At 39.4% G+C, this 13,051-nt stretch overlaps 1 protein-coding gene across 3 annotated transcripts in view; it reads right to left on the bottom strand.

The window, feature by feature from the left end:
* Nucleotides 1-13,051, bottom strand: part of LOC128832916 (macrophage mannose receptor 1-like) — a 53,519-nt gene that overhangs the window by 28,322 nt on the left and 12,146 nt on the right. For 2 of the 3 annotated variants that reach the window (XM_054020621.1, XM_054020622.1), the window contains exons 7-13: nucleotides 11,087-11,200; nucleotides 9,758-9,873; nucleotides 7,373-7,521; nucleotides 6,067-6,266; nucleotides 4,871-4,998; nucleotides 2,937-3,024; nucleotides 1,875-2,019 (exon numbers count right to left, since the gene is read on the bottom strand). In XM_054020621.1, the coding sequence (XP_053876596.1) occupies nucleotides 1,875-2,019; nucleotides 2,937-3,024; nucleotides 4,871-4,998; nucleotides 6,067-6,266; nucleotides 7,373-7,521; nucleotides 9,758-9,873; nucleotides 11,087-11,200 (940 nt within the window). The remainder of the gene's footprint in view (nucleotides 1-1,874; nucleotides 2,020-2,936; nucleotides 3,025-4,870; nucleotides 4,999-6,066; nucleotides 6,267-7,372; nucleotides 7,522-9,757; nucleotides 9,874-11,086; nucleotides 11,201-13,051) is intronic. The other variant, XM_054020624.1, reaches the window with a different exon arrangement.

The raw sequence follows: 13,051 nt of genomic DNA, 5'->3' as shown, positions 1-13,051 counted from the left end.
TAATTGAGATGAGTTTACATGTGCTTCACATTGCTAAAGCAGTGCAAAGCAGCTAAAGCATACTGGTGAATTTGGCTTTCAATTTACCACTGACATTGGTTTAGAGTGCTGTGTTACTGAAGATAGCACTGTGTGAAAAGAGGGTGCTGAGTCCCAGAGTTCTAACATCTCTGCCGCTTATGGGCTCGCCCTATATTTACGTTTCAGTTCCCCTGGCAGTGCTGCAATAGAAATAATAATGGTGATTTTACAAAATATCATATCAATAAGCTAGTTTATATACTTTTACAATCCCTTCCCTATGGAACAGTATGTTAAGACACTGCATGAGCAATATTGTATTGTACAAAAGACAGTCCCTTGGTCACACCGAGGCCAAACAAAAGAGTTAAACGTTACAAAATCCAGGAACTGATAATAGAACTGCTAACCTCTCTCTGCAGAGATCCAAAAGTGATAGAATAATACTACTTATTCATAACAATGTTTACTTCTTTTCATTTTATTTCTGAAAGGTTGTCCAAGATGAAGATGAACTGATCAGGGCTTCCACCCACAGTTTCTCAAATCCTCCTCACAAGCCTTGTTGAGAACAGATAAACAGATACCAACCAAAACATAGCGCTCAAAATGCTAAAAAGGGGCTGCACAGGATGTGGTTTGTCAGTTGGTGCACAGAAGCCAATATTCTGATGACATCCGAGTCATGAGTAATTTACTAGAAAGATAACTTTGATTAATCAAATGACAAATGGTTTTTAAAGTGACAGTCCAGTACATCTCCTGGTGTTTCCAGAATAGTCTGTCAGGATGGACCTCAAGGGTTCAGAAGTTTCATTGCCTGGGGGCAGCTGCTGCCATCCTTCACCTTACCCTTAGCCAGTTTCTTGTGTGCCCCCAGCTTTCCTTTTAGTTTAGAGACATGGGTAGTGGGTGCTTTCAAACTTGCCTCGAAGATATCTCTGTACCACGGATGACGTTGCCCCTCTCTTCTTGTTCAGACAGGTTCTGGTGCCCATGCCCTCTGCTTATGTACTCAAATACTCAACTGGGGGGAGGGGGCAGAAATTCTACCCACAACTGGGGAGGGGAGGGAAGGAAAATTAGGCAGAGGGTCAAAATAAGCTAAATATTTATTTTATTTAGTATGTTTCAATGTCAGTCATTTATTCCTATAACCCTTATTTCTCCCAATCCCTGCATTCCCAGGGAAACAGCACCTCATGGTACCACTCACTTCTGGGTTTTGCTAGAGTGTGAGTAACATTGGGGCAGCCTGTGAGCCACATGACAGAGTGGGCTTTGGGGTCAATCATGTTGCCACAATGACCTTTTGCGGATTTTCTACTGCTGAGAGCCCTGCCCCTTGGACAATGTTGGTGTAAGCTACATCAACCTTTATTTTTTCCTCCTTGTCAGAACAAGTGATTTTTACACCAACTGGTTCATTCACTTTTATTATATTCTCAGACAATATAAAACAGCTACTTTTGCTCAAGGAAATTGAAGCTCTATACCTCCTGCCTTCCAGCTCTGCTTTGGACAAAATGGATCCAGATAAAGGGAGGAGATAAGAAAGAGAAATACTCCTCTTAAAGAGAGAGGCATCCTTGCACTGCAAGCCTTTTCAATATATGGGATAGTGCGCTAAAGCCACAGATAAAATACAAGGGAGCTTTTTTCACCTTCTGTATCCCTGTATTTAGTTATGAGATCAGAATTCATGTCCTTGCTCTTTATCTACTGTGTTCCCTTCCTGTGCTTTCAAACAAAGAGTGATTCTCAGTGTCACGCCTATTTTTAATTTTAGTTAGCCCAACAAACTGACTGTACTTCGTTTATATTGCTCTAATTAAATAGATCAGTAGTCCTACCTTTTTTTATTTCACAAATCCAATTAAGTAAATGTTCACAATACAAGTCATTCCACTGCATTTTTGGACTTCCTTCAAATGTTCCACAATGTTCAATTCCTTTGTCATTATTGGGTTCTTCTTCATTCCAGTTTTCATAAATCACCTATGGTGGAAATATAGCTCTATTACTAGTTACTTCTATAGTTGTGAACTGCATTGTCAAAAAGCCTCAAGGGTTGATCCTTCCAAGTGTTTCATTTCTGAGGCCAGTAGGAGCAAGAAGTGTTGTGGAACCAATAAGCTCAGCCCTTGTACAGAGGGAGATGAGCACCTTGTACTATATGCACACTGATATAGTTGATGGGCTGAAGAAATTATATCTACTCCTCTTCATCAACTAGTTGATAACTATTACTCAGGGGTGCAAAGGTGGGGTTGTAAAATGGTGTAAAATCAGAGGAAGTGTAGTCCACCTCTATAGAAGCACTCTATTTTACCTATGTCAAAGTCAGTTTATCATCTCCAGGCTGAGGTCAGGGCCTATTCTCACTTCCATGAGGTGGCAGACTAGTTTTGATGGTCCAACCTCAGACACGAATAGGCCCTGTTGGAAGCAGGTTGGTCTGAGGGGTAATGCTGACCTAGTGGGACATTATAACTGTCTTTGATCCACATATATCAACCTATTAACCATCAAGGCTCCCTTCTCCCACATCTTCCTTCCAAATTGATATCCATGCCCATATAATATGAAGCAGCAGGGAAGGCCACTAGAACATGGGTGATGGAAGCCATTTTCCAGTTTGAATGTATCATGGGATTCAGATTGCATATGCTCCTGTTTTACGATTGTGTGGCTGGGGCGGAAGATATGAAGTGATTCTTTTCTTCCATCATAGCCTCTGTGAAGACTGAACCACTGCACTTGTTTAGTGCAGTGACAGAGAGTGCTTCTATGGAACTGGGTATGAAAGTTTAGGAGGGAATGGGAAGGGAGTAAGAAAAGGCTCAGAAAAGATTACGAAAAAGATATTATATAAGCCAGAAAGGCAATGATTGTCTAACAACTAATATACTCACTGGAGAACCATCAATCCAGGTATATCCTTCATCAGGATTCAAGTAAATCAAACCCATCCAGAAATGCTGAAAGATAAACCCTTTGTCCCTAAAATATAGTATATGATTAGATATGTGGTTGTATATAATAGGACAATGATATAAGCCCTTTATACAAAAGATGTTTTAGAACTTATAGTAGTTCAAAAATTTTGAAATCTCTATAAAATTATATCATAAAAGGAACCTGTAAAGGAAGAAAATGTGTTTATAACCATTTGCCTTTCTTCATGATGTATTTCTCTCGGAAAAGTGTTTTCTCCTTGTTTTCTATCATAGACATATTGGCCCATATTCCACTCTGTTTGTGCTACTCCAGTAGGAGAAAAACAGCCCCATCTCTCCAGAGGACATAGAACCAGCTCCTACCCTAAACCTGTCACAGTTTCCATGTGAGGGGTTTGGTCAAGACATGCTGGTCTCTGACAATTCTGAGTTGATAGACAATTCCTTGTGAACCATTACCAGCTGGTAGAGTTTAGAATAGCCACTAGCAATCACCACAGAACTGGCCCAATGATCAGAGTGTCATAATCAGCTCCTGATGGTGCTTCCTGTCTATCACACCAAGTAGATCTTGACTGCAGCAGATCATCAGGCCCACTAGGAATATAAATATTTGTCATCCTTGTGTTTGATGGAGAACAACTTGAAGGACCAGAGAAGTGGGAGGGAGCTATCTCAGCCCTCTCTCAAAGTGGTCAGGGGTGCGGGCTTTTCTCTCAACTGTATGTCAAGAGTTTGGGTTAAGAGATTTCAACAAAAATTAAAACAAAAATAAAGAATTGTAAAACAATTTAACTAACTAAAAATCTTTTTCTCAATGCTTAGGTTTCACTTTCATGATACTCATTATTATTTCTAGTGCAGTAGCAGATACAGTCCCAGACTGAGATCAAGGCCTCCTGTGCTCGGTATTGTATAAACACATCACAGGAAAGAGTTCCTGACCCAAGATCTTATAGCCACACTAAGCCATAGATTCTTCCAGGAAAAAAGGGTAGACAAGATCTGAATCTCTAATCTATCTATTGGTAGACAGATGACCAAGCAAAACAAAAATGAAAAAAAAAAGCAAATTAAAAAACAAATACATCCTACATATTATTATATATAAAACTAAAATGGACCAAGTGTCAAAAAGTCCCTTTCCCACTTGTAAATCACTCTTAAATCTATTGGAAAAATAAGTTTATAGTACACCATTGCCTGGCAATTTAAACAACAAGAAAAAAAACAAACAAAACCACCATCTTTTATATGCCAATGAGAGCCTTTGATATGAATTCACTGGGAAACACCAGATATTGAGACTTTGTATAATTTATATAGAGTTACTTTTCAGAATACAGCCACACTTAAGTGGCCTGGTTTTGAAAGAAGTTTCACAGCAACCTCGATTTTTGTGGACACATTTTGACATCTGCGCATGCTAGCAGTTAGAGGTCTAACTACCTGATTTGTGGGTACAGTCATGCAGTTAGATGCCCAATTTTAGCATTTACATCTGCAAAACAAAACAAAACAAAAAACAAAAAACAAAAACATCCTAATAACCAACAACAACTTTTCATAGTCAGGACATAAAGCTCTTCCAATTGTTTGTAAATTTAATATATCATCATAAATGAACTCTGTATCACTTTTAGAAGTCTCCAACCCATACACAAACATTTGCACATCAAGTTCCTGAATTCTGAGATTCCTGTTACACCCAAATTCTTGGGGTTTATTTTAAATACAGTAATTAAAAATAAATGGGGTATAATGATAAAGATATAATGAACAGATATTTACTTGAAATTAACCCTTTCAGAATGAATACAAGTGTTTTTTGTTATTCTTCTTATACATGCCATTAAAGTGAAAGAATAAATAATTTTGTAAATACTCACAGAACCATCTGCCATATTAAATGCTTTACTTCTTTTCTGTTGATAGTGATCAAGTGTCCTCCTATTTCTCTACAAAAATCTTCAGCTTCAAACCATGATTTCTTTTGGTTTCCTTCTCTCACAAAAATCTAATCAGGACATATTTCACAATAAGCTACTATATAATAATACCCTCCCTATGTAATAAAATCAAACAACACCCTATGCAGCTACTTTCTCAGGAGTGGGATTTCATACAATACAGCTAACCAAATCAAAAGGACATCCAGAAGGTAAATAACACCTGGAATATGGATTATAGAATGCCTAATTCTTAGCATCCATTGTTTCACTTTGTTTGAGCAAAAGTACAGGGGAGGACTGAGAAGACCCATAGCTGTCACAATACACAGAGAGGGAAAAAGCTAGTTTGTATAACTTAACAGGAGCTCTGACCACTGAAACTGGTGAAGAAAAATAGAGTGATTATATCTAAATATCCAAGGGGGGTGGTGAAAATCAGGAGATTACTGAGAAATGACAGGAGCAAAACCCAAAGTAATGGGAGCGAAAGGGAGATGTGGATGGAGGGCTCATCCTGCAAGGTTCTAAGCACTCTGGCCCTAACTCCGCAAAGAAATTAAGTATGTGCTTAACCTTGCAGGACTGAGCCCATAATTAAGGTTATTTAAGTCTAAGGGAAGAGGTCTCAGCAGTAGGAAAGTATTTGATCTCATAAATGGTAATCCAAATAAATAAATAAGAATTTGAGTGTGACACAATATAACAGAATTACATAGTCCCTGAAGAGTAAGAGCTTAACCTCAGCTTTGTTTACTCTTTATGCTTGCCCAGGTATACAAGGGGAAGTTCCACACAATTCGATTAGCTGAGAATCTCAGCTTTCATTTTAAAAGAGAAAAGTATGTTTCAAGCCCTTATGGTTGAGGGGAAAAGCCTGAAAACAATATAAAAAAGAACCCACTATTTTTTAAAATTTTTTTTCATGATTTTAAGCCCATATCATGATTTCTTGGAACCCGGACTCATAATTTTCCAATACCTGGCGTTGACAATAGTGTTGCGAAATGGAATCTCTAAAAAGTGCGCATTTCGCTACACAATGCAGGTTAGGGAACAACTGAGAGCAGATTTTAACTTTCAGTGCATTGGATGGACAGTGTGTAGTGAATGAGGCAGGAAAGTTTAATACTTACTTTGAAGCATGAGCTAATAAAATTGCTTGAATCCCAGCCTTCAGGGCATGTGGGGGCAAGAGTTGTTAGTGGAATTGGAGGATGTGTCACACCATCAGCCCACTGTTTGCAGAGAAATTTTGCTGTGTTCTCACAACTAAGAACATCCCATAATCCAGCCGCAATTCCAGTTCCCATGGCAACACAGCCCGACTTTCCTCCTTCATGAAAGAAATTTTAAAAACCTAAATTAAAAATTACATATTTCTCTCAAAGAAATTAAACTTCTGTTTCCATTCCTATTTGGGTTTGTTTTCTATAAGCCAAAGGATGGAAATTCTAATGCAGATGCAAAGTCACTTGGGTCCAGATTTTTAAAGGTATATAGGCATTGCTGTGCTCAGCATTGCAATATATAACTCACCTAGAAGGCAAAGACTTATTGTCAAAAGGGATTTAGGCACTTAGGAGCCTAAATTCCATTAACTGTGCCTAAATCCCTTTTGAAAGTAAGATTTAGGCTTCTAATCCATTAGGTGTTGCAACACTGAGTGCAACAATGCCTACATACTTTTAAAAACCTGGGTCTTGGTTCCATGTGTCACAGGAATACACAGAACAGTAGCACAGTTACATTAACAAATCCCATGAGCCCATCTCTGCCAAATGGTGAGAAAACTCTCAAAATGTGAACACTGATAGTCACTTTTTCCCACCCTAGTGTGACTGTTTTTAGTCTAATAATCTATATAGTTGCTGTTACTTCATTTCTCAAATGAGCACCCTATAGGTCTAATTGTTTGGCCACTTATGTCCAGCACTAATTTTCATAGAATATCAGGATTGTAAGGGACCTCAGGAAGTCATCTAGTCCAACCCCCTGCTCAAAGCAGGACCAATCCCCAGACAGATTTTTACCCCAGTTCCCTAAATGGCCCCCTCAAGGACTGAACTCACAACCCTGGGTTTAGCAGGCCAATGCTCAAACCACTGAGCTATCCCGCCCCCCCAGTTTGATGAACGATGTCAACCATTAATGCTGTGATAAAGTTCTGAAAACGTTGAGGCCCCTTCAGCCCCTGCTTAGTATTGTCTCTAGACCTTCAAAGCCCCTGCTTTCACAACTACACAAGACAGAGAGTAGCAGCCCACTAATCTTCATGTGGCTAGCCTGCTCCTTACTCCCCTGCAAGAATTCAGAAGAGGTTGAATCCTGTCTAATCCACCAGAGGATGGAGAGTGGAAATTCATGGGAATTTCAATATTCAGTCTTAACACATACTAAAAACCACAGGCAGCACATATTGCACAGCACTGCAGTGCATACCAGGCATTGCTGAATTCCAATGAGTGAACAGAACAGCTTCACCATCGGTCCACTTGAAAGTCCCTCGTTCCTCTACATCTGAAAGACCTATCCAGAAATATTTTTCAGGCCTTAGCCCAATCAGACTAATCAGATAGGCTTGTTCATTTCTGTTAAGGAAAATAATGTTTCAAAACTAAGATTTAATCATGGCTTTTCTTTTTAATGAAATCATTCAGAATGGAAAACTTGATAAAAGAATTAAAAGTTGATAGAATGGTTGGTTTAAATCTATTAATTTATACTTTGAACAAATTCAGCTGCTGACACCAGAAAGGAAGCATGATAATTATGGCCTATTAATAATTTGGAATGATTCCTTCTCCTCCTGCACAATATAAGACATTATACATTTGTCTGAGAGTTAGATGGGAGAAGGCAGAGGCAGATCCTAGTATGGTCATGGTGGAGCTGCTGTCTATTAGCTCCTTATATGTGGCATTTTGTTTTGTTGTTTAAATTTTGGGGCTACCACTGCCTTAGGAAATAGAGGGCCATATGCTGAGAGAGACCCCACAAACCTTGATCCTCTGATTTTTAATAAAAGAATATGATGGGCTGGACTATGTCCAGAGGTCCTCTGCTGGAGGCCTCACAGTCCTGCCTCACTCTGCCTCAGAAACAAGAAGAGGAGAAGCCCTCCAGGTGGCCTACAATGGCTATGGGGAAGCAGCCAATCGGAGGGGATGATGGAGCGCCATATAAAAAGAAGGAGCAGAGACAAAGCAGTCAGTTGCTGCCTGGAGCTGGAAGAGAGAGAATCAGGTTCGTGGCCAGTTGGAAGTACAGCAGGATCACAGACAGTTCAGCTAGGGCAAAGCTGAGCCCACGGAGGGCTGTTGAAGACCAGGGGAGTTAAGAAGGAACTCCTGGATGGCTGAAGGGTCCGAGCAAGGACTGAGCCCAAAACCTAGCCAGACCAAGCAAGGGTACCACAATGGGCCCTGTTGGTCTAGTTAAAGACTAAGCGGGGTGGGGGTGGGGTTGCTGCCGAAAAGGATGTACCAATGGAGGGTACCTTGTTGGGCCCTGTTGAACTGGTATAGAGGGCAGTGTGTCCAGGAAGGAAGCTTTCGTGGAAAGTAAACACTGTATATCCCAGAAGGGGTTTGTTCATGCTGTTCTACCTATAGATAGCGTGAGAGATTCGGCCAGAGGGCTGAGTCACTGAAGACCCTCCAAAGAAACCACTGGCCAGGGGGGTTGCTTGTGAGAGGTGGGTGCCACCTCATTCCAAGAACTAAGAAACAGCAGGCTCCCACCCAATCACAAGGGGGCACTCGCGAGAGGTGGGTGCTGACCCTGTTACAAGGAACTATTACTAAAAAAATATTTTTCCCCTGATATTTTTGCTCAAATGTTTCACCTCAAGGAGATATAAACTAATTAAACTAATAATTTAAAGAAAGATTTATAACTATTACAATCTGCCAATTAAAATTAAAATGATAAACCATTAAAAGTCATTAGAATCCATCAATTGTTAATTTAAATCATTAGAATTGTCAATTATGACACAATGTACAACACACAAGGTGTTCCACATTTTGGTCATTTGTCACACACACATTCTGTTGGCTCATGTCAGACACTGGCAGTTTTGAAGACTGAAAGATGTGTGCACTACATTTCCCTCACAAGCCAAATCTGGACCAAGAAGCATAGTTTACATATGCTTGGATTAAGCAATGAGAAGAAATGAAGGAAAGAAAACCTGTAAACAGTAAGAAAATGTTATTTGAAAATCCTGGATAAGAATAAGGAGGGATTTCTGAAATGATAGAGCATCCAAAAAAGTATGGAGATGCACAGAAGTAGATGCATGCATGAAAACAATATGAAAGAATGGTCAAACCAAATTTAAACCACTGTATCCATCTCAATAAACCAAATCAAAATATAAACTTGAAAGTTAAAATCCAAGCCCAGAAGTGTCTCTTCTTTGCAAGTGAGGTCATAATGGAGCTGTAGGATATGGTTAATATCAGAAACAGAAGCAGAAACAGAACCTCAAAAGTCAGAATGAGACCTGAAAGGAAAAAGAAGCAAATAAATAATTAATAAAGCCTTCCTATTACCAGGAAATGAAGAAGAACATAAGACTCCATTTAGCCCATGAGGGACCATCTCTGCAAATCTAATTTTACCTGGGAAGCACTCGGATACTACCACGACAGAGACTATAGAAAACCCCAAGGCACATAGGCATTCATTTTTTTCTGTGTAGATCCTTTGTATTTGGCTCAGCACTAGAAAAGTTCTAGAGTATTTTAAAATGTAAAACCTTCAAAGCTTTTTCCATCATTAGCACAAATTTAAAAGTAGAAAAAAATATATTTTTCATACCTGTCTTCCACAGTAGCTAGGTAACCATTGCTCCTTTCACATGTCTTATTTGCTTCTGAGAATGTTACAAATGTGTGTCCAACCAAATAACAGTGAAATCCATGTCTTTTCCAGCCCTGTGACAAACATGATGCAAACACATGAGTTCTTGACAGATTAACATATAGATTCTGTTCTGCCCTTTAACATATAAATACATATTAAAGTGAAATCGATTGATGAAGCTCAGTTGAGAAAACAGAAGAGACTGTGATCACCACACATAGGCAGGGCTGTTATTTAACAAAAGGAAGCTCCCTGCCTCTACAGAGATCAGTATTGTTGTTACTCAGGGGATGATGCTGGGAGGTCTGCCAAGGGCAGCTTGCACCTGACCCATCTTTTCCTCCTCTTATGTTGGTATGATTTTCCTGGAGTGGAAGATTATCTTTCCTGATCAGGATGGCCTTACACTGATTTGCAGGCTTGGTTACGCACACCCCAAAAGAACAAAGATGCTGACTTTGCTCGGCTCAGAGGGAAATTATGTCTATGTAGCTCAAGAATTGTGGCCTCTAAAACCTTGAAATACAAAAATGATTTAAATTATTCACATAGAACCAGAGCTACCAATATCTGATTACACTGGCTCTTCAGAATTCAATGAAGGACCCTTTGTGATCCAGCCTAGGTTTGTTCTCCTGAGTCTACGACAGAGGCTTACCCCAAACCAGCATACAGTAAACAAGTGGATTTCTGGGCAGGTGAGACTTGCTAAGTTTGCTGACTAGGAACCATATCACCTGTTGAGGATGTTCAAAGTCCAGCCAGGCAGCCCACAAATAAGGAATCTGAACCAGACAGCTGGGAAGGAAGATTCTTCTCTGCTTTGAATTGATTTCCTTTTCTTATTAGTTGCTGATGCTAAAGACTATGAAGGGACAGAATATCTGAGACTTGAGACAGAGAGGCCTGTGGTGGGTGCTATGTTTGTTATTTCATTGGGTTAAGAGCCTTAAATAAACACAGGATGCTGTGAAGACTTTTTGTACCAAAACGGTCTATGTATATCTATTACTGAGAGGGAAACTGGACTCCATTATAAAGAAGAGGGAGGAGATGGAAGCATTCATATAAATGAAAAATGAATTCAGAGTAGATTTGCATCTGAAAATGAATGATAATAAAAATTGTACATACATGAGCAGCTTGCTAAGGGAAAAAAACACCAGGCTCCTTCAAAAGAGTACTTTCTCTTCCCCCTAGTTACTCAATAGGGGGAAGAGAAAGTACTTTGAAGAGCACTGAAACCCAATAGGCTAAATATAGACCTTTATAGATCACACTTACTCTCTGACAGCCTGGATCGATGATCTCCACTTCCCTGGGAGCTTGTGGTAAAGGTGTCCTTTTGCAGATATAACCAAGTTTCTTTTCACAAACATTAGCTGCCCAATATCCATCCTGAACATGATGGGGGAGAGAGAAAAGAATGTCCAGGAAGAGGGATGCATAATCTTTAGAAAACTGCTAATTTCCTCTCTCCTTGCTCATGCTCATTTTTAATCTGTTGCATGAATTGGTTAATCTATATAGATTGCATCAAAAAGTGATGTGCCAGATTCATCACAGCGTTACTTGAGTTCTACACTGCTGTAACTCCAGTGAAAGGAGTAGAACTGGAGTAATGCAGGCTTGAACGTGTCCCCATAAGTATGACGATGTCACTTATGAGTAGGAGACTCGATGAAAGCCAGTGAATTTTGTGAGAGAGAAAGTGAAAAAACACACTAAAAATAAATCATAATGTCCCACAAAATGTTAATTCATTTTGATGTTAGATGTTTCTCATTAATTATTTATTATATATTTTGTAATGAACTATATGAACTTTCCTGTAGTATGTTTTGTAAAAGATACCTAAGAACTATCTGCCATTAGATCTTTGCTGAGAAACAGTCAACTTGAAATGATTTTTGTTTTTATTTATGGTGGTTTGGGGTGTTTTGTTACCTTCCATTTATTTATTTTTAACAAATCTAGCTATGTTTCCATACTGCCCTGCATGAATGAGAAATCTGCGAGGACCAAGAAATAGATGAAGTCATAGCTCCCTCCTCCCTCAGGGGAGCTAGTCAGGCTCAAGCAAGGAGAGTAAGCAGCACCCTGAGCAAGAGGGAGAGAGGAGAGGATTTGGGGCTGAGTTACAGTTCCTTCCCAGTGTACATCTACATGCTGCCTTTTATACAGGCTGAACCTAGACACTCAGTTTAGCCCTAAATGGCATGCACAATGTCGTACAGAGAGTTAGTGTCAGAACCAGGATTAAAACGGAGATGCCCTGGTCCATGCTTAATCCATTAGACCACAGTGCCCACTATGTAAACTACTTAATTACTCCTCTTCCACCCATTTAATGGTGGGAGAGGATTAATATTTACCATTGATGGAAACAAAAAATATCCTAGGCCGAGCTGGCAGTGACACCTAAATTGCCTAATACTTCTCATTATAAGACCCTGCTTTCATTTGCTTATGATTTGCCAAACTTTAACCGTTTGAGATTAAATTTTCCCTGCTGGGTGTTTGCCTCAAGCTGAACTTTTCTTTTCAAAGTTTCAACAAAAACAGTTCAGCCACTTCTCAGAACAAGGTTAGAGAAAAGACGTTGTTTTGCCCGTATTAAAAAAAAAATCTTATAATCATTTACTCCAAAAACATTGGAGCAGCAGTACTGCCAACCTGAGATACTCAGTAATCATGAATAAAGCAACAGAGGGTCTTGTGGCACCTTTAAGACTAACAGAAGTATTGGGAGCATAAGCTTTCGTGGGTAAGAACCTCACTTCTTCAGATGCAAGTAAGTGAGGTTCTTACCCACGAAAGCTTATGCTCCCAATACTTCTGTTAGTCTTAAAGGTGCCACAAGACCCTCTGTTGCTTTTTACAGATTCAAACTAACACAGCTACCCCTCTGATAGTAATCATGAATGAGGCACTTAAAATTATGAGACTGGCTTAAAAATCATGAGATTTTTTTAAAAAATAATACGTATTGGGCTCTTTTTATTGGCCTGTTGGTTTCCATTATGGTTCAATGTCTTTGTGTTATCAAGCTTTTCTCTGAAACCAGGAGAGCTAGAATCATAGTGGGGCGGGGGAAGGGGGGGATTTAAACCAAAACTGAGATTTTCATATAACTTTTTAATCTCAGAAGCTGGAGCTTTAAGAAAAACACCAAATATAGCAAGACTTGTGATAAAAATCACAAGAGTTGGTAACACTGGGGCAGAGACTTGTAATTTGACAGGGGGA

The sequence above is a fragment of the Malaclemys terrapin genome, chromosome 2 (assembly GCF_027887155.1).
Source record: "Malaclemys terrapin pileata isolate rMalTer1 chromosome 2, rMalTer1.hap1, whole genome shotgun sequence".
Lineage (NCBI taxonomy): Eukaryota > Metazoa > Chordata > Testudines > Emydidae > Malaclemys > Malaclemys terrapin.
This window is presented reverse-complemented; position numbering and strand designations above follow the sequence as displayed.